The 26,581-nt window shown below is 39.1% G+C and overlaps 1 protein-coding gene across 1 annotated transcript in view; it reads left to right on the plus strand.

Annotated features, from left to right (window-relative positions):
• si:dkey-22o22.2 (neural-cadherin) overlaps window positions 1-26,581 on the plus strand; it is a 299,017-nt gene that overhangs the window by 219,360 nt on the left and 53,076 nt on the right. Inside the window, exons 22-30 of the mRNA XM_028817759.2 lie at window positions 4,291-4,568; window positions 6,312-6,526; window positions 8,315-8,442; window positions 12,760-12,887; window positions 13,558-13,681; window positions 15,736-15,916; window positions 17,133-17,299; window positions 18,589-18,853; window positions 21,047-21,227. Coding sequence (XP_028673592.2) covers window positions 4,291-4,568; window positions 6,312-6,526; window positions 8,315-8,442; window positions 12,760-12,887; window positions 13,558-13,681; window positions 15,736-15,916; window positions 17,133-17,299; window positions 18,589-18,853; window positions 21,047-21,227 — 1,667 coding nt within the window. The remainder of the gene's footprint in view (window positions 1-4,290; window positions 4,569-6,311; window positions 6,527-8,314; window positions 8,443-12,759; window positions 12,888-13,557; window positions 13,682-15,735; window positions 15,917-17,132; window positions 17,300-18,588; window positions 18,854-21,046; window positions 21,228-26,581) is intronic.

The following is a 26,581-nucleotide window of genomic DNA, read 5'->3' on the forward strand; positions in this document are numbered from 1 at the left end:
TTAGGTGTTATTTAGTGTCACTGCTTTTTACAGATATATACAGTGTGTTGGGTTTGTGAATAGAACTGCATTTTGTAAAAATAAACTGAAGTGGAAAAAGGAAAGGAGAAAACGGATATTAACAGTCTTTCTGTCTGTCTTGTCAAATATTTATACATTACTAACAACAACAACATTTATTTATATAGCACATTTTCATACAAATAATGTAGCTCAAAGTGCTTTACATGAAGAAGAAAGAGAAAAAAAGACAAAATAAGAATTAAAAGAAGAGAACACTAATTAACATTGAATAAAAGTAAGGTCCGATGGCCAGGGAGGACAGAAAAAACAAAAAAAAAACTCCAGACATTGCATTCAGGGTTCTCATGGAAGGACTTGATGATGACAGTCACATGGACTTCTGGTCTTTAATCCATCAATGGTAGATCACCACCACAGAAAACGTAGGGGTTAGTACGAATTTTGGAGCCACCATGGATAATAATGATAATTAATTGAATATACAGAGCATCAGGATTAAACTAAAATTAAATTATGAGAGCATACCTCTGGAGACTCCCTCGTTCTGCTGGGAGACTTCAATGCTCACATGGGCAATGACAGTGAGACCTGGAAGGGCGTGATTGGGAGGAATGGCCCCCCTGATCTGAACCCGAGCTGTGTTTTGTTATTGGACTTTTGTGCTCGTCACGGATTGTCCATAACGAGCACCATGTTCAAGCATAGGGGTGTTCATATGTGCACTTGGCACCAGGACACCCTAGGCCTCAGTTCGATGATCGACTTTGTGGTGATGTCGTCGGACCTGCAGCCACATGTCTTGGACACTCAGGTGGAGACACTGGCGGAGCTGTCACCTGATCACCACCTGGTGGTGAGTAGGCTTCGATGGTGGGGTAGGTCCAAACGTGTTGTGAGGGTCTGCTGGGAACGTCTGGCAGAGTCCCCTGTCAGAAGTAGCTTCAACTCCCACCTCCGGCAGAACTTAGACCACATCCCGAGGGAGGTGGGGGACATTGAGTCCAAATGGGCCATGTTCCATGCCTCTATTGTTGAGGCGGCTGACCGGAGCTGTGGCCGTAAGGTGGTCGGTGGGCGGCAATCCCCAAACCCGTTGGTGGACACCAGCGGTGAGGGATGCCATCAAGTTGAAGAAGGAGTCCTACAGGACCTTTTTGACCTGTGGGACTCTGGAGGCAGCTGATAGGTACCGGCAGGCCAAGCGGAATGCGGCTTTGGTGGTTGCTGAGGCAAAAACTCGGGCGTGGGAGGAGTTTGGGGAGGCCATGGAGAACGTCTTTCGGACGGCTTTGAGGAGATTTGGGTCCACCATCCGGTGTCTCAGGAGGGGGAAGCAGTGCAGTGTCAACACTGTATATGGTGGGGATGGTGCACTGCTGACCTTGACTCGGGACGTTGTGGGTCGGTGAGGGGAGTACTTCGAAGACCTCCTCAATCCCACTAACATGCCTTCCAATGAGGAAGCAGAGCCTGGGGACTCGGAGGTGGGCTCCCCCATCTCTGGGACTGAGGTCACCGAGATGGTCAAAAAACTCCTTGGTGGCAGGGCCCCGGGGGTGGATGAGATACGTCCGGAGTTGCTCAAGGCTCTGGATGTTGTAGGACTGTCTTGGTTGACACGCCTCTGCAACATCGCATGGACATCAGGGACAGTGCCTCTGGATTGGCAGACTGGGGTGGTGGTCCCCCTCTTTAAGAAGGGGGACTGGAGGGTGTGTTCCAACTACAGAGGGATCACACTCCTCAGCCTCCCTGGAAAAGTCTATTCAGGGGTTCTGGAGAGGAGCGTCTGTCGGATAGTCGAACCTCGGATTCAGGAGGAACAGTGTGGTTTTCGTCCTGGTCGTGGAACAGTGGACCAGCTCTACACCCTTAGCAGGGTCCTGGAGGGTGCATGGGAGTTTGCCCAACCAGTCTACATGTGTTTTGTGGACTTGGAAAAGGCGTTCAACCGTGTCCCTTGGGGAATCCTGTGGGGGGTACTCCTAGAGTATGGGGTACCGGACCCCCTGATAAGGGCTGTTCGGTCCCTGTACGATCGGTTTCAGAGCTTGGTCCGCATTGCCGGCAGTAAGTCGAACCCATTTCCAGTGAGAGTTGGACTCCGACAGGGCTGCCCTTTGTCACCGATTCTGTTCATAACTTTTATGGACAGAATTTCAGCCAGGGCGTTGAGGGGGTAAGGTTTTGGTGGACTCAGGATTGGGTCACTGCTTTTTGCAGATGATGTTGTCCTGTTTGCTTCATCAGGCCATGATCTTCAGCTCTCTCTGGTTCGGTTCGCAGCTGAGTGTGAAGCGGCTGGGATGGGAATCAGCAGCTCCAAATCCGAGACCATGGTCCTCAGCCGAAAAAGGGTGGAATGCCCCCTCAGGGTTGGTAGCGAGATCCTGCCCCAAGTGGAGGAGTTCAAGTATCTCGGGATCTTGTTCACGAGTGAGGGAAGAATGGAGCGTGAGATCGACAGGCGGATCGGTGTGGCATCTACAGTGATGCGGGCTCTGCATCGGTTTGTCTTGGTGAAAAAGGAGCTGAGCCGCTAAGCTTTCAATTTACCAGTCGATCTACGTTCCTACCCTCACCTATGGTCATGAGCTATGGGTAGTGATCGAAAGAACGAGATCGTGAATACAAGCAGCTGAAATGAGTTTCCTCCGTAGGGTGTCTGGGCTTTCCCTTAAAGATAGGGTGAGAAGCTCAGTCATCCGAGTAGAGCCGCTGCTCCTCTGCATCGAGAGGAGTCAGATGAGGTGGCTTGGGCATCTGACCAGGATGCCTCCAGGACGCCTCCCTGGTGAGGTGTTCCAGGCACGTCTAACTGGGAGGAGGCCCTTGGGAAGACCCAGGACACACTGGAGGGACTATGTCTCTCGGCTGGCCTGGGAACGCCTTGGGATTCTCCCAGAAGAGCTAGAAGAAGTGGCTGGGGAGAAGAAGTCTGGGCATCTCTGCTCAAGCTGCTGCCCCCCGCGACCCAATCTCGGATAAGCGGAAGAGGATGGATGGATGGATGGAAATTATGAGAAAACCATGTTAAAGTAATGTGTTTTCAGCAGTGTTTTAAAGTGCTCCACTGTATTAGCCTGGCGAATTCCTGTTGGCAAGCTATTCCAGATTTTAGGTGCATAAAAGCAGAAGGCCGCCTCACCACTTCTTTTAAGTTTAGCTCTTGAAATTCTAAGCAGACACTCATTTGAAGATCTAAGGTTATGATTTGGAGTGTAAGGTGTCAGACATTCCGAAATATAAGATGGAGCGAGATTATTTAAGGCTTTATAAACGATAAGCAGTATTTTAAAGTCAATTGTGAATGACACAGGTAACCAATGTAGTGACATCAAAACTGGAGAATTGTGCTTAGATTTTCTTTTCCTAGTTAAGATTCTAGCAGCTGCATTCTGCACTAGTTGCAATCGATTGATGTCTTTTTTGGGTAGTCCTGAGAGGAGTGCATTAGAGTAATCTAGTCGACTGAAAACAAAGCGTGAACTAATTGCTCAGCATCTTTCAGTGATATAAGAGGTTTAACTTTTGCTATATTTCGTATTTGATAAAATGCTGTCCTAGTGATCTGATTAATATGTGATTTAAAATTCAGGTCACAGTCAACAGTTACCCCTAAATTCTTTACCTCCTTCTTGACTTTTAATCCTAATGCATCAAGTTTATTTCTAATAACATCATTATATCCATTATTGTCAATCACTAAAATTACTAACACCTCAAACAAGAGTATGTTTTGCACAGCTTTCAGCCTTGTTTTAAATGCTGAGATCAATATTGGTAGCTAAATAATTCTGGTATTTGGGAGTACGTTCCTTTTCTCCTACTTATAATTTCCTGGTATTGAACATGGAGAAGGTATATCTTAGTGTAGTAATCTGCTAATGTTAATGATAACCTTCAGAATTCAGGAAGATTCAGCAAAATTAAATCTCTGTGTTTAAAATTGACAGTATTGTGTGGCTATTGGTTGCAATTCACTCAGAATCTAGAATTTGTGTTCCAAACATTTTAGATCTCCCCTAAAATAAATTCTGTTTGTAATGAAATATATCAGAAATAAGTTTATAGTTTATAATGTAAACACCTCATCCAAAATTATAGTAATTCCAATTCATAAGACTGAATTCTGGACTGAAAGTCAAAATGATTCTGAGTTCAGAGTTGTCTTGGTTAAATGTTTGGTTTGTAATTTCTACAGTTGTATTGTTTCATACTGTTGTGTAACTTTGGTAACAATATCCTGTCTGTTTTTTTCCTTAGCTGGAGACTGCCTTGAATATGCACATTTCCCATGTTGGAATAGATGAGTGCAAAAACCATAAATGCATCCATAAAGCTGGGTGTTCAAGCAACGTTTCTTTCAGTAACAAACTTACTAGAGTAAGAGCCAAAAACACTTCCCTTCTGTCTATAACAGTTTTCAGCAAAGCCCAGTGCACATGCTCAGCACGTGAGAGACACTACCTATCCTGTTCTTTATATCCTAGCAATCCCTGCCTGAATGGTGGCACCTGCACTGACAGTGATCTGGGCTATAGGTAAGGTGTGCTGCCATCACATTAATCCTCCTCGAAATGAATTTTATCTATAATGTACTTTAGCTGTTTGAAATCATTTATGTTATACAGGATCACAGCCATCTTCAGTTAAATGAAAATTTTCATGTATATCAACTCCTATGTGTTTAATTCTATGTTAAATATTTTAATGAATGTATATGACCTTGTGACCAAATTCTGAACAAAAATAGCAAAGCACTTTGCATCATATTCCGTTCATCCCTCCATTCATCAATTTCATTAAAAAAAACAAGCTGCAAAGTACATCCACATTCAGTGAATAGTGTACCACATTGCACATTCAAATATACTTTTTTTAGTTTTAACTTAGTTTAAAGTTATTGATCACCTCATTAGCATCTAATTAGAAACTCTTTAGAATGGTGGAGGAAACTGGAGTACATAAAGAAACCCCATTTGGAGACAGCAAAATCCAGACGATGACTGAGGCTGGATTCTTTGGCAGACCCCTAGCACTAAAGAACAGGTGTTCTAGCTACTGAACTGCTCTGCTGTCCATATTCAATTCAGTTCAGTTTATTTACTATTCACTACTTCCAGATATTGCACTATACCATTACTGAGTCTCCCAGTAATTTTCATGTTCTGGGTAGAAATTGATACCTTTTATTATCAATGTAATAGAGAAACAGCGACTTTAAGATGCTGAGCATAATGCACTTTTGCAGTCATCTTCTGTTCAGTATCCATGTTCTTTTGTCCATTTTAACTTTTTCTTTTTATTTGCCATTTTCCCATATGGCTTTTACTTAGAAACTGTCTCTAAGGCCAGCATCCCAGAATCATGTTTTCTGTGTTTTAGATGACAATGGTATTTGGTGTGTATTTAAAGAAGAAGTTAAATGAGGACCAGTTAGGTATTTGTTTCTCAAACTACAGATTCTGATTTCCTTCTCTTTTTATACAATTGTGTATCTGGCCCTTTTCCCTCTTTTCTATACTGATTAAATCCAGTTTTCTTTCTTCTTCTATGTACAATTTTAAAACAGAGTTCTTTAACATAATCAAGTAGTAAAAGAATAAATGTGCCAAAACCAACTGGTAATAACTGATACATTATAACAAACACAGTATGATTTGTCTTTTTAATTATAAGTGGGCATCCAAAGTTTATTTTCTCTGAATCAATGTAAACTGTGCTTTTCTCTTTTCCATTGCTAGCTGAATTTAGGTTACAATATTTATGCATTACATTAATTAATGAACTATTTCAAGCTTTATGCACCCTGTGAAAATGTTTATAGATATACAGTATATTATGATTGGAGGAGGCCCTCCTGGCAGCAGTTACCAGTCCATTGGTACTGGCTGTCTGTCATTCTTCCTGTCTCCTTTAGCATCATATTTCTACTGTTCCTCACTTTGGCTCATATCCCACCCATTTTTAAATAGGAGTTACTCTGGTTCCTTCAAACTCATCACAGCCTTTCCTGTCTGTCCTTTAGCGTGTAGAGAGAATCTGTTTATAGTGCTCTTGGGGTTTCACATTTTCTTTCTACTTTTGGTGCTCCCAAGGTAGCTACTTCTAGTATTCCTGCTATAATTACAGGGTTTTAATGCCCCCTGAAGTGCCCTTCTTTCTGCATGGGCATGTCAGTTTCATCCTTAATGCCATTAAAGATGGGCAGCATTTCATAGTGCCATGACCTTGAGAAGCTATGTCAGAGCCTTGGTTTTAAAATTATTCATCTTTTCTTTTAGGTGCACATGTCATCCTATGTTTGATGGGCCTGATTGTGAGCAGATGCACCACACATTCAGAGGGCATGGCTATGCATGGTTCGACCCCATTAAACTTTGTTTTGACAGCCATATTTCACTAGAATTCATTACAGAAAATGGTAATGGACTTCTGCTTTACAATGGACCTGTAGGTCTCCCTAAGCCAGGGGACAAGGAAGACTTCATTGCTCTGGGTAAGACCATTTCAAAGCTGTGTTCCCAGTAATATACAAAGAAAGACTAAAGTGCACTTCAGCAGTTGGTGCTGTACTGGTTTTACTGGACTTTTCATACATTTGATGTCTGGATTTGGGGTATGCTGGGTGTGTCTTTGCATTGTTTGCATTTTTTCTTTACTTTTTTTTTAGTTTGTATTGCACTGCATTTGTTTTTTATTTGTCTTTTAACATCTAAAGTCCCATGTTCATTACCATACTTTGGCGTACACCGGTGACATTTTGCAAAACCTGAGCCCTAAGCATCTGTTTACTGATTCTTTGTTTGAAATACAAAACAAGATATTGTGTTACATGGCAAAAGCATCTTGTTTTATTTCTGTCTGGCTCTAAAACCTTGAGGAACACAATAGCTCCCTTTTCTCATACTGTATTCCTCTTAGCTCATTGAGCTGTGTCTTTCTTACCCAAGCTAGCCATGTTATTTTCTTTTTTCTTGTTTGTTTGTTTGTTTATCTTTTGTGGTTGACAGGTGCTTGGTTTTATGTATCACACAAGCCATGAAACAGTATCTTGCCAGACTATTTCCAGATTTTTGTTTTTTCACGACAGCTGCCCATTTCTGTTGATCTCCCTGAATGTACTTCAGTTGTACACTTCCTGAGTGTATTTCTGTCTTTGTTTTGCACAATCTCTGTGTAGCTAGGTGGTAACAATTTTCTGTTCTGTACCTCATCCTGCCCATAAAATTCTTTAGACTGCCACTTGTTAGTTAGGATCACGTTCTGCTTTTTCTGCATAGCCAGCCAGAATTCATGATTGATGGCACAGGTTTTCATTTGTGCCTTTTGGGTCACCTAAACCTTTTCTTAAGTTGTAAAAATGAGAAAGATGTGACGAGAAAACCAAATATTTGTTACGTAACAAGCGAAGGATCTAAAATGAAAGGTGAAAAGGAACTTTCGCCATTAATAAATGTAGAAAACATTCTGTAGCAATGGTTCCTATCTGATCAGTTTTAGCTTTGTTACAAAAAAATCATCTTGAAAATGTTTTGCAAAATGTCTGGGATTTAATCCTTAATGTGTTTTTTTATTCACTGTAAGTCTGTTCTAATTGCATGTCCAAGATTAAAATATGTTGCTGTCTATACTCCATTCCTCTTCTGAAGGATACATCACAATTTTCAGTCAAACACCGGCCTGTTAATCCAAAATAAAACCAAATTGAGTTTGAGTTTTGAAGATTCCCAAAGTACTAATATCCACTACATTTTGTGACACCTTATTCCGTATAGTTGTGCTTTAGTGTATGATTTTTTTATTTTCCTAGGCGATAGTGAAAATTGCTTTTTCCCCAGAATCTTTCTAAGATCCCTGACTGCCTCATTTCAAAAAGCACTCTGCATTTTTTAAGTAATAATATAAAAATTATATAAAAGAACTAATTTTATAGATTGTTGCATTAAAGTGAAGCAATTACTCCACCAAATGAAAACCTTCACTTTAAGTTAATCAAATGTTTAGGTGCTAAATATCCAGTTTGCCTTCCCTTAAATGCTAACCAGCCTGCCACAATTTCACATTTGAACTACTAGTGGTTTTATTTACCTGCCACTCATAATATGGTGAAGTGTGTTTTAAATTGCTAGTTTCGACTGTTCTGAAAAGACTAATGTGTTTGGAATTACTGGCTTCCTGACCCAATTGCAAGAGCTTCACACATATCTCTTTATGATCAGCATGGTAAAAATAAAGACATTAACTATTATTAATTTTTTTAGTAATGTATCATTCTCTTTTGCAGAGCTGAAGAATGGGATACCAGCTCTGAGCATTAGTCATGGCCGAGGAGCCCTAAAGCTCCAGCTTTCTTCTAAAATAAATGTATCAGACCATCGATGGCACCGAATTGACATCATTAGTGATGGGAAGGTATGTTACAGAGTTCACAGTTCACCTTTTTATACATGGTAAACTTTCCATTAGCAGCTCAGAACACTACAGACTCATAAATATTATTAAAATAAATGTTCAATAATATTTAATGAAGAAAAAAAAACGAGCAAGAAAACACCATACAGTGTTTTAGTAAGGTTATAAAGCTCCTGAAAGCAACAATAATGTAAGTGATGGCTACTGTTTATAGTTTTCAACCAGTCAAATGAAAGCATGATGCTTGATTTGTCATAAACAAGACAGTTGTGTCCCTCTACTCTGAGTGCAAGTCTAATCCAGTGGCGGTTTTTAATGCAGGGTGCTGGGGTTAATTTATAAACTCCACTTAAATTAATTAGGTAATGCAAAATAATAATGAAATAAATGTGTCTATTTGCACAGTATGCCTGGTATCAGAGCATGTCCACATCCATTAAAAATTGGTTCAGACTTATATTTGTTTAAATTCTGTGTGAATACCTATATTTCCTGAGTGAAGGGTGTCAGCCAAATTAGAGTGTATGTAACTCCTTGAACTTTTGGCAAGCAGGTGACCTGAGGCTCCCCTTTAATTGGTTGCTTTCAGGTTTTTCTGGACACTCCCACATTTATTGGCATTAAATTAGTATTATTTTAGGTTTTTTTAATTTAATGTGATTGGACAATCATCAGCACATTATTTCAATTTTACGTCAGTGGTACACAGTTCTCACCCACCATTAACAGATGAGCGAGCACAACTATAGGGAGATAGAAACTTCAAATGGAATTTAAGAAATCAAAGAAAAAAGTTATTTCTTTAATGAAATACGCCTTCATAAATCATGATCGAGGACAAGCGTACACAGAGACTTTTTTCTGCTCATGTTGTGATAAATGGAGTTTTCTAACTGGGCGTGGTGTAAGTAATGCCTTTTTTTTTTTTTTGCTTTCTTTGTTTACTGTTTCAAGGTGTTGTTACTAAAGTGTTGTGGACAATTATGGGGATATGAGGTCTAAAATCTCTATCTGAAAAATGCAAGTGGCATGAAAGTAGCCATAATCATCCATCCATTTTCCAACCCGCTGAATCCAAACACAGGGTCACGGGAGCCAATCCCAACCAACACAGGGCACAAGGCAAGAATCAATCCCGGACAGGGTGCCAACCCACCGCAGGACACACACAAACACACCCACCACACACTAGGGCCAATTTAGAATCACCAATCCACCTAACCTGTATGTCTTTGGACTGTGGGAGGAAACCGGAGCAAACCCACGCAGACACGGGGAGAACATGCAAACTCCATGCAGGGAGGACCCAGGAAGCGAACCTGGGTCTCCTAACTCCGAGGCAGCAGCGCTACCACTGCACCACCGCCCAGCCACAATCATCTAGACTAAATTTAGACTATTTTTTTGGCAGGCTTATTATTGCTGAACAGCTAGATGAAGACTACAGGATTGGCATTATGGATAGGCACAATGAAGTAGTGAACAAAATTGGACACATCCTGTCCAGAATAATAGACTGTGTGAAATTTTGTAGAGCATTTGAATTGGCTTTGCATGGATTTTCTGTGGGTTGGTGGATTTTGTTGAAAGTGTTGAAAGAGTACCTTGAGAGTTCTACTGTATTTAAGGGAACTTCAAAAACTGTACAGAATGAGCTTTTTGGACTCCCCAGAATACATCTATCCTGACTGGCATTTAGGTAGCGCTGTCATTTGCACGTGTTTTTTTATATTGTCATTGCTCTGTATTTTGTTTTAATATTTAATTTTATTCTCTGTTTTATTGTTCAGCGCTTTTTGACTTTTGTCTGTGATAGGCACTTTATAAATCATTTTTTACTTACTTACTTAAAAAAAAACAACAAGATGTCTATTTTAACACAAGTACGTACAATAAGTAAACCAAAAAGGTGTCATTTCAGTTTCACTTATTGGAACTTCAAAGTCACTTATTGGAACTTCAAAGTTTTAAACGTGTCGTTTTTAGTACGATTTTATTAACTTTATATTACAAACAGTTTATGACACATGATATGTTTGGGAACCAACAAGCTAACCAATGTAAATTGTAAATCTGTTAAACTGTTCTTATGTTTGTATCCAAACATTTTCGCTCCCGTAAGTGACTTATCAGCAACAGTTTGTGCAACCTGGGCATGTCCAGGCATGGAATCAGGCCAGGCTGGAAGCTGTTCTGTGGAAGTTGACATCCTGGGCATGCCTAGGCAGGTCTGAACAATCTTGACACTGTCTCAGCATGCTATAAAAGTGGCTTGCATACATCGATCCTGCTCATTTGGTTAATATAGATAGTCAGTGTGTATGTATAGTATCAGTATAGTAAAGTATAGTATCTGCACCAATATCACAGTAAGTAAGCTTGATGCTATAGACGTTTTGGTGTCGGGCGATATGTCTCGTCAATGTCATAACAGCCGCGATACATTCAGCTATATCAGTGGCGAATATACACTTGCTCCTCAGAGATGTTGGATGACTGCTGTTGTGAAGAAAGCTTATTATCTGTATTTCGGCTGCAAAATTGGTGATCAAGAAAAGGAATGGGCGCCTCACATTTGCTGCACGACATGTGCTATCAGTCTGAGAGCCTGACTCAGAAGCACTCGAAAGACGATGCTATTTGCTGTTCCGATTATATGGCGAGAACAGAAAGACCATATGACAGACTGTTACTTCTGTTTGACTAATGTGTCTGGTTTCTATGCCAAAAACAAGAAGTCAATTGAATATCCTAATCTGCCTTCAGCAATGAGACCCGTGCCACATGACAACAGTCTTCCAATTCCGAAACCACCAGAGGATTGGAACTTAGATGAACCAGATGAAGAAACTGCAATGCAGGGTACTGACAGTGACATTGACCTGGATTTTGAACCATGCTCATCAGGTGATCCACATCTGACAACATAGTCCAAATTGAACGATTTCGTCAGAGATTTGGGTCTGTCAAAAGCAAAAGCTGAGCTGCTGGGTTCGAGACTGCAGGAATGGTGTTTGCTGTCACCAGGTATGAAAATTTCTGTGTTTCAAGGCCGATATCATGATTTAACCAAATTTTTTGCACCAGTCGACAGTCTCTGTTTCTGTTGTGACATTGAAGGATTGTTCTCGGCCTTGGGTTGTGATCACAACCCGGAAGATTGGCATCTCTTCATTGATTCGTCAATGTTAAGCCTGAAAACTCTTCTGCTACACAATGGCAATGTTTATCCTTCAGTACCTGTTGGCTATGCAGCACACATGAAAGAAACGTATGAGAATATGGAACTGTTGCTGAAGCATGTCCAGTATAGCAGGTACAACTGGAATATCTGTGAAGATCTTAAAGTCGCTGTTCTGTTACTAGGACTGCAGCTCGGCTATACAAACTGTTGTTTCTTCTGTGAATAGGACAGCCATGCCAAAGAATCCTACTATTCTTGACAGAACTGGCCACTCCATAAAAGTTAGTTCCAGGACAGAAAAATGTGGCACATGAATCGCTTGTCGACCCAGCAAAGATATTTTTGCCTCCTTTTCACATAAAACTGGGACTCATGAAGAATTTCGTGAAAGCACTGAACAAGGAAGGCGAAGGTTTTCATTAAGTAAGACAGATGTTCCCCAGAATAACTGACGCCAAGATCAAAGAGGGCATTTTTGTTGGCCCCCAGATCAGACATGTTATGAGTGACAAGCGGTTTGAAGATCTGTTAGTTGGGCCGGAAAAAATTGCCAGGAAAACCTTCAAAGATATTGTTGACAATTTTCTGGGCAATTACAGAGCCCCAAACTACATTCAGCTGGTAGACAAACTTCTCAAAGCATTCAAGACAATGAAGTGCAACATGTCACTCAAGATTCATTTCCTCCACTCACACTTGGACTTCTTCCCCGCAAATCTCGGTGCTGTCAGTGACAAATGTGGTAAAAGGTTTCACCAGGAAATTGCTACAATGGAGAAACAATACCAGGGCAACTGGAATCTATCAATGCTTGCTGACTACTGTTGGACACTGCAACGTGATGCACCAGACATTGAATACAAAAGAAAATCAGGAGCAAAACACTTTTAATTCTGTTGAATTTAATATGTTATGAGAAACATAAACATGATTATGGCATGGCAAAACACAAGTTATGTCACTGGAGGGGGACTTCAATTTATTTTTGAATACCCAGACACAGATGGGTATAGGTACCCTCCCTGAAATGAGAAACCCGCATATTACTGGATCATAAGGGCATCATTAATAGTTTTCCTTATTGTGAAGATAAATGCTTGTGTAAAACAATCAACGCTTTTTCCTTACTTTAGACCGTGGAGTTAATCCTGGACCAGTGTTCTGGAGTAGCACTGAATGAAGTGGAGGAGACTCGAATTGACATTCTACAACCTGACCTGATTATTTGCAAAGCAACAGGTGTAACACCAGGAAAAGGAAGGTATGAGAAACATACAGTCATTATGCAGCTTAGTATTGTGAAGCTGACAAATCATTTAGCAAGTAAAATGTTCAGTTTCTTTGATTTTACTGCTACAAATAACGTACCTGTTTTTGTGCCATTCACTTTTGGTCAGTGTCACAGTGAGCCAGAGCTTTTACCAGCTCAAGTGAATGCGCAGAACCAAGCCGTACATTAAACACCAGTCAATCATAAGAAACACTTCTACACAGCTACACACACACACAGTTTGGCCAGTTTAGAGTTGTCAGTCTATATACTAACTGTGGGATGTAATCCATTTAAAAGTAAAAAAAAAAATCCAAATATTGTGTACACAGTAAGTACAATATTTTACCAGTTAAGCAAGGACAAAAATGTTTTAAATCTGTGACAATGTAGGCTGTACCACTTTCCCGAACTCCCGAAATCAAATACAGTCAATTTAATATGAACATATGAATTTATTATTACAATAAAAATTTTGTGTTTTTGTTAAATAAAAAAGCCTAGTTCATAAAATAAATCAAGAAGAGTAATATATTTTTCCTAAAGATCCAAATCCAGCAAGTGTTTCAGTTAAGAAACACAACAGACGTTTAAGGTTATCACTCAAAAACTTAGAAGTACCTTTTTATAAAGAGATCACAAGCGGACTTTACTTTGCTAGGTTCCTCAATGTGAATCAGCCTCTTCAGCTTGGTGGATTGAAGCAATCTGTACTTTTTCAAAGAACTATGTTACAATTTAAAGGATTCACTGGTTGCATAGGAAATCTGGTTGTGGACAACAAGGTAAGAAATCTGAGCTAGTATGCATAACACATCCTAATGCTCTCTAATTTTATTATAAGTGTAATATTTGGGCTCAATGCCTCTTCATGCTGTCAACGTTATGATGATAAAATGAAATAAAATACTTCATGTTGATTCTTTTTGCACTTTGTTACAGACTCTCATTATTATTAGAGTGCCAAACACCTTCTGCAACATGCAGATAAACAAGTGTAGTTTTTTCTAATACCTGCAGTGTGCCACAAAGATAACAACATTGGCAGATCTGCTTAATCCAATTCAGACTCATGTGGTCTGAGTAAAATCAATGATTATTATATCAGTATGGTTTCTGCTTTTTATGAAAATATGCATTTTCCACTATATTTACATATTCACAGATTAAGCTTGCATTATATATACTTTTATAAATATATTTCATCTTGCACTAGGAGTATTTATTAGATGCTATAGGCACTGAAGCAAACTTTAAAATAAGAAAGAATTAAAGGTTTGCATTTTAAATTAAGTTTTTAAATTAATGTAGCAATCAAAATGTTAGGTGGGAAATTATTAAGGGCTGTTTGGGATTCATGTGACTATTGTTTCTATTAGCTATCTGAAGAAGTTGAGGATTTCAATAAAAATGATTGTACATTGTCACATTTATGACAGATAAAACTTTCTCTGCTGAGGCCTCTGAACTCCAATTCTATTGCCATAAGAGTTTTCAGACACTGTTGATTTATGTTTGGTAATATCTTATGTTCCTCTGGCTTTTAGTCATATTAATACAAACACTTCGCTATGACTTATCATACTAGCCAGGGGCACACATGAGTGACAAAGAGGGAGTAGAGATACATGTACCTTGAAGTGGCTTGAATAATACAGAATTACTGGTCTTTCTTAGAATTAATGGGCATAGGAATAATATTATCATTCCTTGTCTGGGAGTTTTTTCTTGTCTCCAGGCTGGGAAGCTGTCAAAAAACAGGGCCTGTTCATTATGTGATTTTGGGCTATACAAGAAATAAACATTTTGATAAGATTAATTTAAAACCAGTCGACATTCTGTACGCTGATAATTTATGTGTTTTTCAAAATTTAAAATGCAATAAAAGGCAGCATGATTAGTACTGTTGCCTCACAGATATACATTAGCATCCTGCACCCTATGTTAGAATCTTGCATTGGTTTTCCACTAGGTACTCTGTTTTCCTCCTGCATCAACAAAGACATGCAGGCTGAGTTGATCTGTGATTCAAATTTGGCTTCTGGGTGAGTGTAGTTGTATGCATGCCCGAGTTGACACTAGGATAAACTGATCTCCTGCCCATAACTATTTCCCACTTTGCAATTATTGTATGTAGGATAGACTTTTGTCCACATCAAGACTGAATTGAATTGCACAGGTTTGACAATTTTATATTGAAATAAATACGTATTTCATTATCCACTGTTTCACCTTAATAAAGCTGTCAATTAATTACAAAAAGCAATATTTTCAGTCAGTATAACTGATAAATTCAGCTGAATATCTTCAGCATATAAATGAACATTAATATTGTGTTTTTGTGTTACATACTTTAATGGCAACATATTGTATAAAGAAAGAAAAAAATAATCCTGCATAGAACCCCGACGCTGAACTACTGACGGGCCTTTGGGAGCACTCCTTATTTCGTCAGTCAGTCATTGTCCAACCCGCTATATCCTAACACAGGGTCACGGGGGTCTGCTGGAGCCAATCCCAGCCAACACAGGGCACAAGGCAGGAACAAACCCCAGGCAGGACACAAGCCCACTGCAGGGCACACACACACACCCACACACTAGGGACAATTTGGGATCGCCAATGCACCTAACCTGCATGTCTTTGGACTGTGGGAGGAAATCAGAGCACCTGGAGGAAACCCATGCAGACACAGGGAGATCATGCAAACATTTTGAAAATAATTTGGAAAGCATAAAGTAAACCAACTAAGAACAGTGCATATAAATAGATGTAAAATTGACCTTGGTAAAACATATGACTATGTCTGTCTGTGTGTCTATGTGTGCATCTTTGACAGGTTTATGATTTAGGTAGCCCCGTAGAGAGCATGGGCAGTTCTCCAGGATGTACCCTGACTGATCCAATGTGCCAGGCTGCAGGAGAACCATTGTGTGGCTTGAATGGAAGGTGCTTAGGGCAATGGGAATCATTCAGTTGTGACTGTCATCCTGGCTACTCTGGACACAAGTGTGAAAAGCGTGAGTTAAAAGAAACTGAAAAGAGTGGACTTAAAACTGTTTTCTTTATAAAATTAACAGTAACACTCACATCTGCAGGGAAATGGTGTCCATGATAAGGAGCTAAAAAAATGATTTGCATTAATCTATTTTAACTGGATATTTAATTTTAAATGGAATAATTTTTGTAAATAATCTGGCATTATTATTCTTAAAAATGCCAATTAGATAAAGATCTCAGCATTACTCTCTGTGCAGTAAATGTGGTCAGTTTGTTGGATCTTAAAATAAACAATTATCAATGCAATTTGTTTTATTTTGCACACTTTTCAGTGACAACATCAGAAAAGTGTTAACATTCAAAAATATAATATGGTCTAAATAAATGCAATATTCTCTTCAATATAATTAAAAATTCTTATACAGCCAAATGTTACAAAATTAATTTTTTTCACAGTGCCAAGTCCTTTTACATTTCACATTTTATTAGTTACTTCTGTCTTTACATTGAATTTTTATTTATTATATTTATATATTTTTATATTCCTATTTGTTAAGATATAAAGCACTTTTAACCATATCATTCTTTCTACTTTAAAATAATCATGGCCAACTTAAGTTATTATTTAGTATCCTTTGTTAATTGTAAATGTTGCTAGTGTTTAACGATAAATATGGTCATTTGGCACTGATTCTTTACTGTACTTTGGTGTCATCATCTTATCACTGTGTATCTTTTTCTTTTTAAGAGATGATTCAGTATTCCCATTATAGACAACATTCTAATACTTTTGATATTATAGTTAGTGATGTTATGTGTAATATTTAATGGTCTATATTTTGCAACTTCAATGAATGCTGTGTTAATTTACTGTATATCTTCAATCTCCTAAAACCATATAACATTCCATCCATCCATCCATCCATTATCCAACCCGCTATATCATAACTACAGGGTCACGGGGGTCTGCTGGAGCCAATCCCAGCCAACACAGGGTGCAAGGCAGGAAACAAACCCCGTGCAGGGCGCCAGCCCACCACACCTGTACTTACATTTAATCTAAAAAACGTATTTATCAATGTGTTATTTTTAACTCAGGGATACATTTTATATCAAATTTACAAACAGTAGAATCTACTACAATTTTCCAGTTGATTTTATTAAAGTCATAAATGATGTGTAGTGTTTATTCCTCATTATTCTCTCAGCCCAGTATATCTGGAATTTGACCTACAGGTCTACAGGAGTGGTCATTTGAGAAGAACAGCCAGCTCTGGTATAGTCTGCGAGGTGCTGACAATCCTCACAAGACTCAGGTGCAACTTCTGGCACGGACGCGATCCCCTTCAAGTACGCTGCTCCATATGGCATCCTTGGATAACTCTGAATATATCACACTTGAGGTAAAATTCTATGACCGATAATGTATTTTAGTTCAGGTTTGTAAGGAGCCAGACACTATCCTGGAAGCATTAGCTGAAAGCCAAGAACCAACTCCAAACATTCAGACTCTCACCCACATCACACTTACTCATACAGTGTCAATTTATACTCACAACATAACTTTCCTTGTATGTCTTTAGGTTGTGGGTCCACCCTGAGAAAATCCACACAGATATATTGTGAATGTACACACCACACAGACAGTGCCTGACTGGAATTTTAACCTAGGACTCTGAAGTAAGACAATAGCATTAACCACTCGACCATTTAAGGAAGATAATTTGAACAATTGGGTGCACTTTTGTCTTCTACAGCTGATTTGATTACAGAGAAAATACTTTCAGACAGGTAGCACTTTGTCAGTGTGGTATCAGCTGCCAGCACTAGTAAGCACTAGTAAGCCAGCACACAAAGTCGCACGTCACACCCTAACAGACACCTTTAAAGCTCAGCAACTAACTGTATATTAAGTTCACAACCGAGCCGAGTTTTCTGTTCTATAGTTTATTCACAGAACTCAATATTACTGGTGGAGACCATTATGAATTCTTTTAATTTCCAGGAAAAGACAAATGAGTCAAGTTACCGGTTTTGCAGTTGACTCATTAAAAGACTTCAAATTTATTTTTCAAGTTCAGGAGTAAAGTGTGTTTAAAAAGACTTTTCTGGGAATTCTTTGTGCAACTCCTCACCCAAAACGTGACAATCTACTATATAATAAAACACTAAGATCTTTGTGTCCAGTCCCTTTGAGCAATCTGATTGGTCAGTTTGACTTTGGTGACGTAACAAAAAAGGAAGTGCGAGTGTGAGACACCCAAGGAGGAGAAAAGGCATATGAGGCATGCTGAGAGAATCGTCTTCAAAGATGGCAGGTATAAAACCAAACAGGAGGTGAGAAAGGTGTCTCAAAAATAATGACAGAATCTGAGAAGCAGGATTTACAGGAATGAGCTCAAGAGAGGCAGTGCCAGTTAAGAGACATTTAAACATGCAAATACAGAGAAAAGGTGCTGAAGGCACACATAAGGCAAAAGATGATCACAATTTTATGTATAAATTGTGCATGCATATAATTTGGCAGATGGAGCTAATTAAAAATAAATACATAAATAAATAAATATCCATTATCAATAGTATTATTTTATTTACATAGTAGTAGTTATTAACAGTTGTTGTGTCCCAATATAGCAGTGATGCACTGTACTAACTTTGCAATGTGTGTGTGTCTCTCCTTTTTATACTTTAGGTCAATGAAGGACACTTTGGAATTAGAGCAGGTTTTGGGGATGGTGAATATTCTCTCAGTCTGCAGGTTGTGCGCATTGATAATGGTCAGTGGGTCTTCCTTAGCATGGACCGGTATGACAGCAGGTTCACTTTGCAGTTGGATCAAGGTGGAGGAATGAGGCAAATTTCTGCAACTCTTGGTAACAAGAGAAAGACCTACATCGGCTCCTTTAATGTGTTCATTGGCAATAGTCCTTTTCGGAATAAGGAAACACACTTTGAAGGTATGCAGAAAACCTCATTGTACCAATGTGAATAGGCATTGAATTGTCATTTACAAAATCTAACTTTCAGTGGTCAGAGTAACCCAAAAAACTTAGGAATGACTAATGACACTAACATAGTATAGTATAGTATTCTCATAACATACTTTACTTTCATTTCAGTCCTACTTCATGTGTGTCTTGCTGTGCACTTACCTGGGATGTATTCTATATCCCAAGGGCATAATTGGCCATCACAAAATTGGCTGTTATGAGTGGATAGGCTCAGGTTTCCTGCATCCAGAAAAAAATAAATTTGAATGATTGGTTCTTCTGGTCAGGTAGATTAGGAATTAACACTGAAAATGAATAATCCTTTAGTTGTTGCTTTTCTACCATTTGTCTTTCCACAAACCTGGAAATACTGAGAAATTAATGTAGGTTCTTAATCTGCAGTAATACGGAAATCTAGTGTATTCATTGTTAAACAGAAATGACTAGGAATGCAATATTGTAACATTGTTTGTGTCATTTGATTAAAAAATTACATCCCCACTTAATCCAGTTCTGGGTTGCAGGGAGACACAGCCTATCCCAACTGTGTCCGGAAGCAAGAACAAGCCCTTGGACATGGGACTAATTTTTAGCAGAGCCCCACACACATACTCACATATTATCAGTTTGGAATAGCCATTTACCCTAGCCTGCACATCTTTGGGTATATGAGAAGGAAACCAACACACACAAAGGGAACTTGCAAAATCCATATCATCAGGTATAAGATTTAGCTGGATCTGTGATGCAGCTTAACAGTTTTACAGTAAATGCAAAACAAGATGGTAAAATCATAACTGGAAGTCTTCATTATTACGTGTCATGTTTTCCTAGCAAGTTTCGTGGTGGTAAACTCCTGATTTGTAGAGATCAGACTACCCTCTCCTCAACAAAGTTCCAAGTGTTTTTGTAAATTAAGGCTGTTCCTAAATCACTACACTGACTGACACTTGTTTGGAGACCTTTATTTTGACATGTAAAATCATATATGGTGCCAATCCCCTAACACCTTTGCTGAAGTAAGTGAAAATCTTGTTTCATAAAAATAAATTGAACTGAATTGAAACCTGAACAGTTAATTTTTTTAAACAAAAAACAAAGTATTATTTAGCATTCTCATTTAGTATTCTCCCATTTTATTCCAATCTCACGTTAAAAGTGAGTAATAATAGGAAAAATCCATAAGATATAAGAAATCTTAATATGGCAAATTAAAAAAATGATAACTCGACATGTCATCCTGCTGATCTGATTAATCAAATAATTGAACATATGATTAATCATTTTCCATAACTGTTTCAGTGACTTTTCATATTAAAATCAAATGAGAAATAACTGTAAGGGAGAGTAAGAGAAGTGAAATACATCAGGTGATGACCTGTTATTACTAATGTCTGTTGTCCTGTAGCTGACAGTGAACAGCAGAGCTTGTTTATTTGGTCATGGATTACATTCATTAATTAGGCTGCTTATGATAAGAGTTTTCTGTAGAATATAAATATGAATGGGAAAACTACAGTGGTACAAGTGAAAAGAATGTTAAAGCACATAATGGAAGACAGAATTTTTAAACTGTTGCTATACCTAAAGTAAATACCAAGGGGACCAAAAAAGCATATGGTGAGGGGGGATAAACAAAATTAACAAGCAAAAGCACAAAATGAACAAAAAACAAAGCACCTTTAACCCTGGCTAGGTGATGGCACTTTAACAGAACCCAGAGTTACTTTCTGCCACATCCTGGGATCAGTTCCACGATCAATGCCCTATAATTGCTATTGGGACACCAGGTTAAAGCTTTGCCTAGTGGCTGCTGTCTCCATTACACCCTGACCTTTCATGGCCTGCAAAGACTCAGATCTCCACTGTAGCCTTCTTGCTGCAAGCCTTCTATTAGCCAGGTGGTCCTTTACTCTCTCTGTGAATCCCTCTTCGGATCGCTGTTTCTCTCCCTGCTTTGGGTTCTTCTTTACATTGCCCCTCTGCTTTTTTACAGCAGTCTTTATCTGCTTTTGCAGTATGGTATGCATTTAACCTGGTAGTGCCTGCTCTTCTGTGATTACCCAGACTTTTCTGGCTTCATATCCCATGCTCATAGTGTTACTCAGTACATCATTTAACGTATTCCAAAAATCATGTGCAATGTTCTATTTTTTTTAGGGTGTTTAAGGGATATCAGAATAAATGGCCACTCCCTTCCTCTTGATGAACAAAACACTGAATTTATTACAGTTACTGACCGAAAGGCAGTGTTCAGTGGCTGTCATTCTGACGCGTGCAGCACTAAGCCATGTTATAGCCCTTTACAGTGTGTGGACATATGGAGGCATCACGAGTGCAGGTACTGGTGTTTATATTTTTTTGTTACTTCTGAAACAAAGATTAAATGCAGTGTTATATAGCATATTTTCACTATATGAAACAAAAATATTATTATATATATATTATTATAGTTGTCTGACTGTTAATGTTATAAATCACTGAAAAGTTTTCCATCCATCCATTTTCCAACCCGCTGAATCCGAACACAGGGTCACGGGGGTCTGCTGGAGCCAATCCCAGCCAACACAGGGCACAAGGCAGGAAACAATCCCGAGCAGGGTGCCAACCCACCGCAGGACACACACAAACACACCCACACACCAAGCACGCACTAGAGCCAATTTAGAATAGCCAATCCACCTAACCTGCATGTCTTTGGACTGTGGGAGGAAACCGGAGCGCCCGGAGGAAACCCACGCAGACACGGGGAGAACATGCAAACTCCACGCAGGGAGGACCGAGGAAGCTAACCCAGGTCTCCTAACTGCGAGGCAGCAGCGCTACCACTGCGCCACCATGCCGCCCCACTGAAAGTTATTAACATCAAATGCAGCCAAAAGAGGAGGTCTGTGCTGATAACTCCTCCCACTCCAAAAGCATAAATAACTCCTCCTAGCTCCTCCTATTACAATTTGTGAGGTACTGCACATAATTACAGGTTTTTAAATATATGTGATTTATTTTATTTGGTACAGTGTACTGTACACATATCAAAATGTATCAAATACAATAGTATTTGTCCATTCCATCTATTTTTTAAAAGCAATTTTCCCTTATAAGGTTTAAAAGGAGAACCTTTGATTGTAAGTCAAAAGCCCACCTAAATGGGATGCCAGTCCACTGCAGAGCTTACAGGTAAATGTACACATCAGTACCCTTTCACTCATTTAACTAGTTTCAATATAAAATTGCTTGTCCTCCTAGTAATTATGACTTTTGGATGTGGGAAGAAACCTGTATACACCACAAAATCTCACAGGAATGCAAACAGAATGTGTAAGCTCAACGTAAGAAGTCTGTCCCTAAGGCTCCAGAAAGTGCTGTTGCTGTTGAAAATATTCTGCATTATTCCTATCCTGCTTCTTCACCTAAAGACTATAGATCAGTGACATTTATGTCTCGCATCACAAAAGCGTTTGAGAGGCTGGTCCTGGACTATAAAGCGTCTTTTTGTGGTAGACCACCTTCGTCTACTGCAGTTTGCTTATTGGACAAAAATTGGAGCGGAGGATAGAATGGCTTTTTGTGGATGGGTGAATAATTTCAGATAGAGGCCAAACAAATATTGGGGTTCCAACAGTCTCGCCCATTTTAATTTTCTAATATATAAATCAAAATTCAGTGCTAGAGGGCACGAAAATGGAAACAAAATAGACACTCCTGGCTAGGAGAAAAGGCTTTGGCTCCAGAGAGCAGGTCTGTCACCGGGAGTTCCATCTTTCCACTAAGTCCATGTCCAAAGGAGAAACCAACAGCAGTAGGCGTTGGACCTTTGTAGCCCTGCTGCTAGAAGTGGCAAGATTGTTTTCCCTTAAGACGCGACTTCTCCCTGTTGTACAGGAGGAGAAAATAGACAAGGTTGTCAGACAAGGATGACAGCGCCCCATCTCGCCCTGTGATTAGCTGGGAATGTGTTCCTTTGACACACATGTGAGACACTAGTAATCTAAACAAGGGTTATTCTCAACTGGACAAAGCTGGCAGCTTTGTGAGGGTTGTGTTTCATGATTTCTCCAGTGCTGTAAATACCATTCAGCCACCCCTGTTAAGGCATAATAAGCTCAAAGATATGCAGGTATATGAGCCTATAATGTCCTGGATAATGAACTATCTGTCTGGTAAACTGCAGTTTGTGAGACTCGAGGATTGTGTCTTTGATATGGGTGTGAGCAACACTGTAGTATCACAAGAAACAGTCCTGTCTCCTTTTCTCTTCACTTTCTACATCTCAGACACCTCTAACACCAGGGGCCTCATGTTTAAACTGCGTACAAACAAAAATGTTGCATACTCCCGTTTCCATGCTCAAATCGCAATGTATAAAACCTAAACTTAGTGTAAAGCCATGCACATTTTCATGGTAGCTCAAACCCTGGCATACACAAGTTCTCCACTCGGTTTTGCAAACTGGCGGTACCCAGCATCAAAGTAGTGCTTTTGTTCCAGTGTGGTTTCCCTTTCTTTTTTAGATCCACATCCCTGATGCAGCTTTATCATATACACTGAAATTAACCGCATATTGTTTATTAGTTTAAGGCATCTGATTGTAATTAACCTGTAACAATATAATGGTCCACGGAATAGCCAAACTATTTATCATACCATAGCTGCTTTAGCATTGTTACTCTCACTGCACCTTCTTCTTCTTCTTTCAGCTGCTACCGTTAGGGGTTGCCACAGCGGATCATCTTTTTCCATATTACTCTCACTGCACCACTCGGAGTATTTATATCACTGTATCTGAGTGTGGAATCACAGTTCTACAGCAGCTGATCGGAAAGAGAATTATCGGTATACAGCATCTAGCACACGCTGCCTCAGCCATACTGCCCATTTGAACTGCTCTCATGTGACAAACACTTCAGAGCCTTTCCTGTATGGATCTCATAGTTCAGAAACAGTTTCATCCCAAGATCTATAAATGCAATCAATCCGTCCATCAAGTACTCCTTGTAGAACTGTTTGTACTTATAAGTACAATTACCTCACTGTAAACTTGCGATACAGTTATAATATTGCGCAAACTAAGCGACTTTCTAAAGCGTGTATTTACATATGATGACAATATCATTTTTAAGATGAAATGTAGCAAAATATGTTTATTATAATATACAGATAAAATTTTAACTTCATTTAAATAATCTATATTGTTAATAATTAAACAAGTGAGGACATGGTGTCGCAGCGCTAGCAAGGAGCTGCCGCTCTGTTCATGGATTGTTCCTGCCTCGCTCAGTATTCTTGCTGGGGCTGGCACAACACTGGAAAGATAGATGGATAGCATAATTAAACAAGTAGTACGAAGATATTTAAATTTTCCTTAAATGTTTTGAAGAATCGGCGTTCTCAGCTTACAGGTGGCTTAACGTCTATTACAGAGATGATTGTGTGGCGATTGGGTATTTGGAGAAAGAAAAGGAAGGACAGGAATTGTTAGTATGTTTGAAAGAGACAGTACTGCTGCAATAAATTATTTCATCGAAGGTCACGCACAGCGCAGCAAGCATTTTGCCGGGGGGTCAGGAACAATCTCTGGACAGGGCCCCCACTAATCACTATCACTGCGCCACTGTGTTCCCATGTTTAATACATGCTTTAATTTCTATCATCATGAAAATGATATCAAGTATACATCTCAGTATTTTAATTATTCAGAGAGCTGTAATATCACGAATGTAATGGATTCTGTGTCCAGTCAGAGGAAGAGAAAGCCCGTTTAAGAAGCATGAAGTGATTCACACACATAGAGCACATAGAAGAACAAATACAAAACAAAACATTTAATGTGCTGCTTTAGTTACGATGGAATTTGAGAAACTAGTAAATTAAATGATTTTAAGATGAAGTTTATGATGTTCTACTTTAATGACAAAATAAACTATGTGATTAAAGTGGAAATGTCAAGAATTAAAGTTGACATTTCAAGCTTTTTTCCCCCTGTGTCCCTATTTTTTTTTTCTTTTCTCTGTACCCTAATAAGCTTTCATATGACACTCAGACGGTGGGCTACTTCTCGCCTTTTAACGACGACTTTGATATCTGACAACTTCTTTTTTATTTCGGGTACTGTACGACTTTGTGAACTTCAGCTTTCGAGTTTCTCCGACACTCTATGTCACTCAATCAACTTCCTTTTGGTGGTTATACCACTGTTTAAACCAACAAATTGTAAGTTTTTCCTTGCCTCTACTTGGTATTCACTGAAATTCTTCTATTTTCCCCCCATGCTTTTGCCATTGCCTTTTCACAGAACGCTGAGCTTTAAGGGTAATTGATATTGATTTGCATATTCAAAGAGGCGTAATTCTGGGAGGAGTTTGGGAGTGGCAGCAGCCGTGTGCACATGCGTTACTTTTCACGCTGACCGGGATTTATGGAGCAGAAGAACATGGGAGTTGGCGAATGCACAGATTTATGCATCTGGACTTTTTTTTGCATAAGCACATTTCCACTTTTGTCCGTACACCATGTTTTAGTGTGAATTCTATGCATGGTGTTATGCATGAGGACCCAGATCATGTCATTTGCAGAAATTCTCAGATGAACTTGAACTTATGGGGTGTATTGATAAGGGGTTGAGACAGAGTATGTTTTTTAGGTGCAATTAGCAATCAAGCAAAATGAGACCTTTTATTGGATAACTAAAAAAACTTCTAAGGGCCTGAGTTGCCTTGAAAGACTGCATATTGTAATCTTTTTAGTTAGCTAATAAAAAGACTTATTTTGCTTGACTTCTCATTAAATTCATTATTGCTAATACAGTACAACACCCTAGTACTACAGACTTTTTAGGTGCAGAAAGAATTATCTGCAACTAAACATCAGCAAAACCCAGGAACTGGTTATTGACTTGCCACACTAAAAAGCCTTTGTGTCTGGTCACTATTCAGGGAGTGGATGTAGAGGTAGTACATTGCTACAAATATTTTGGGGTCCACATTAATGACATGCTGGACTCTTCTTACAACTCAGAAGGTACGGCAAATCTCTTTCTCTTAAGAGACCATGTTCTTTTAATGTGGGTAATTACATCCTTCATATCTTCTACAACTCTGTGATGGCCAGTGTAATTTTCTATGCTTTGGGGTGCTGTCCTTTCACTGTCAAGAAAAGCTACTGGGGCTACTTTATACCAGCAGCAATAAGCCTGTATAATGCCTCACTGTGACTGTGACTGCCAATTCACTAGTTTTCTTTCTTTTATTCACTCTGGTGTATTCATATTATAGTATTTGTGTGTAGATATCTATCTATCTTCCATTAGAAGCCAAATAAAGTTCTGTCTAACGGGACTGGTATTCAAGGCAACAGATATAACAAATAGACAACTTTTCTGTTGGGTTTCAGTGGGAGCTGGTGGTGTTGTCATAATGTTTCTGATTTTGCTTGGTTATGTTCTTTGTTTTGGTTGTGGTTTGGCATTATGTCAAATGCTTAGTTTATTGACTTGTGCCATTCACATAATGTAGCAGAAGTAGCACAGAAGATTTAATGTTAAAAATTCTTCTTCTTCTTCTTCTTTTGGCTGCTCCTGTTAGGGGTTGCCACAGTGGATCATCTTCTTGCATATCTTTCTGTCCTCTGCATCTTGTTCTGTTACAGCCATCACCTGCATGCCTTCTCTCACCACATCCATAAACCTTCTCTTAGGCC

Source organism: Erpetoichthys calabaricus, chromosome 13 (genome assembly GCF_900747795.2).
Source record: "Erpetoichthys calabaricus chromosome 13, fErpCal1.3, whole genome shotgun sequence".
Taxonomy (NCBI): Eukaryota; Metazoa; Chordata; class Cladistia; order Polypteriformes; family Polypteridae; genus Erpetoichthys; species Erpetoichthys calabaricus.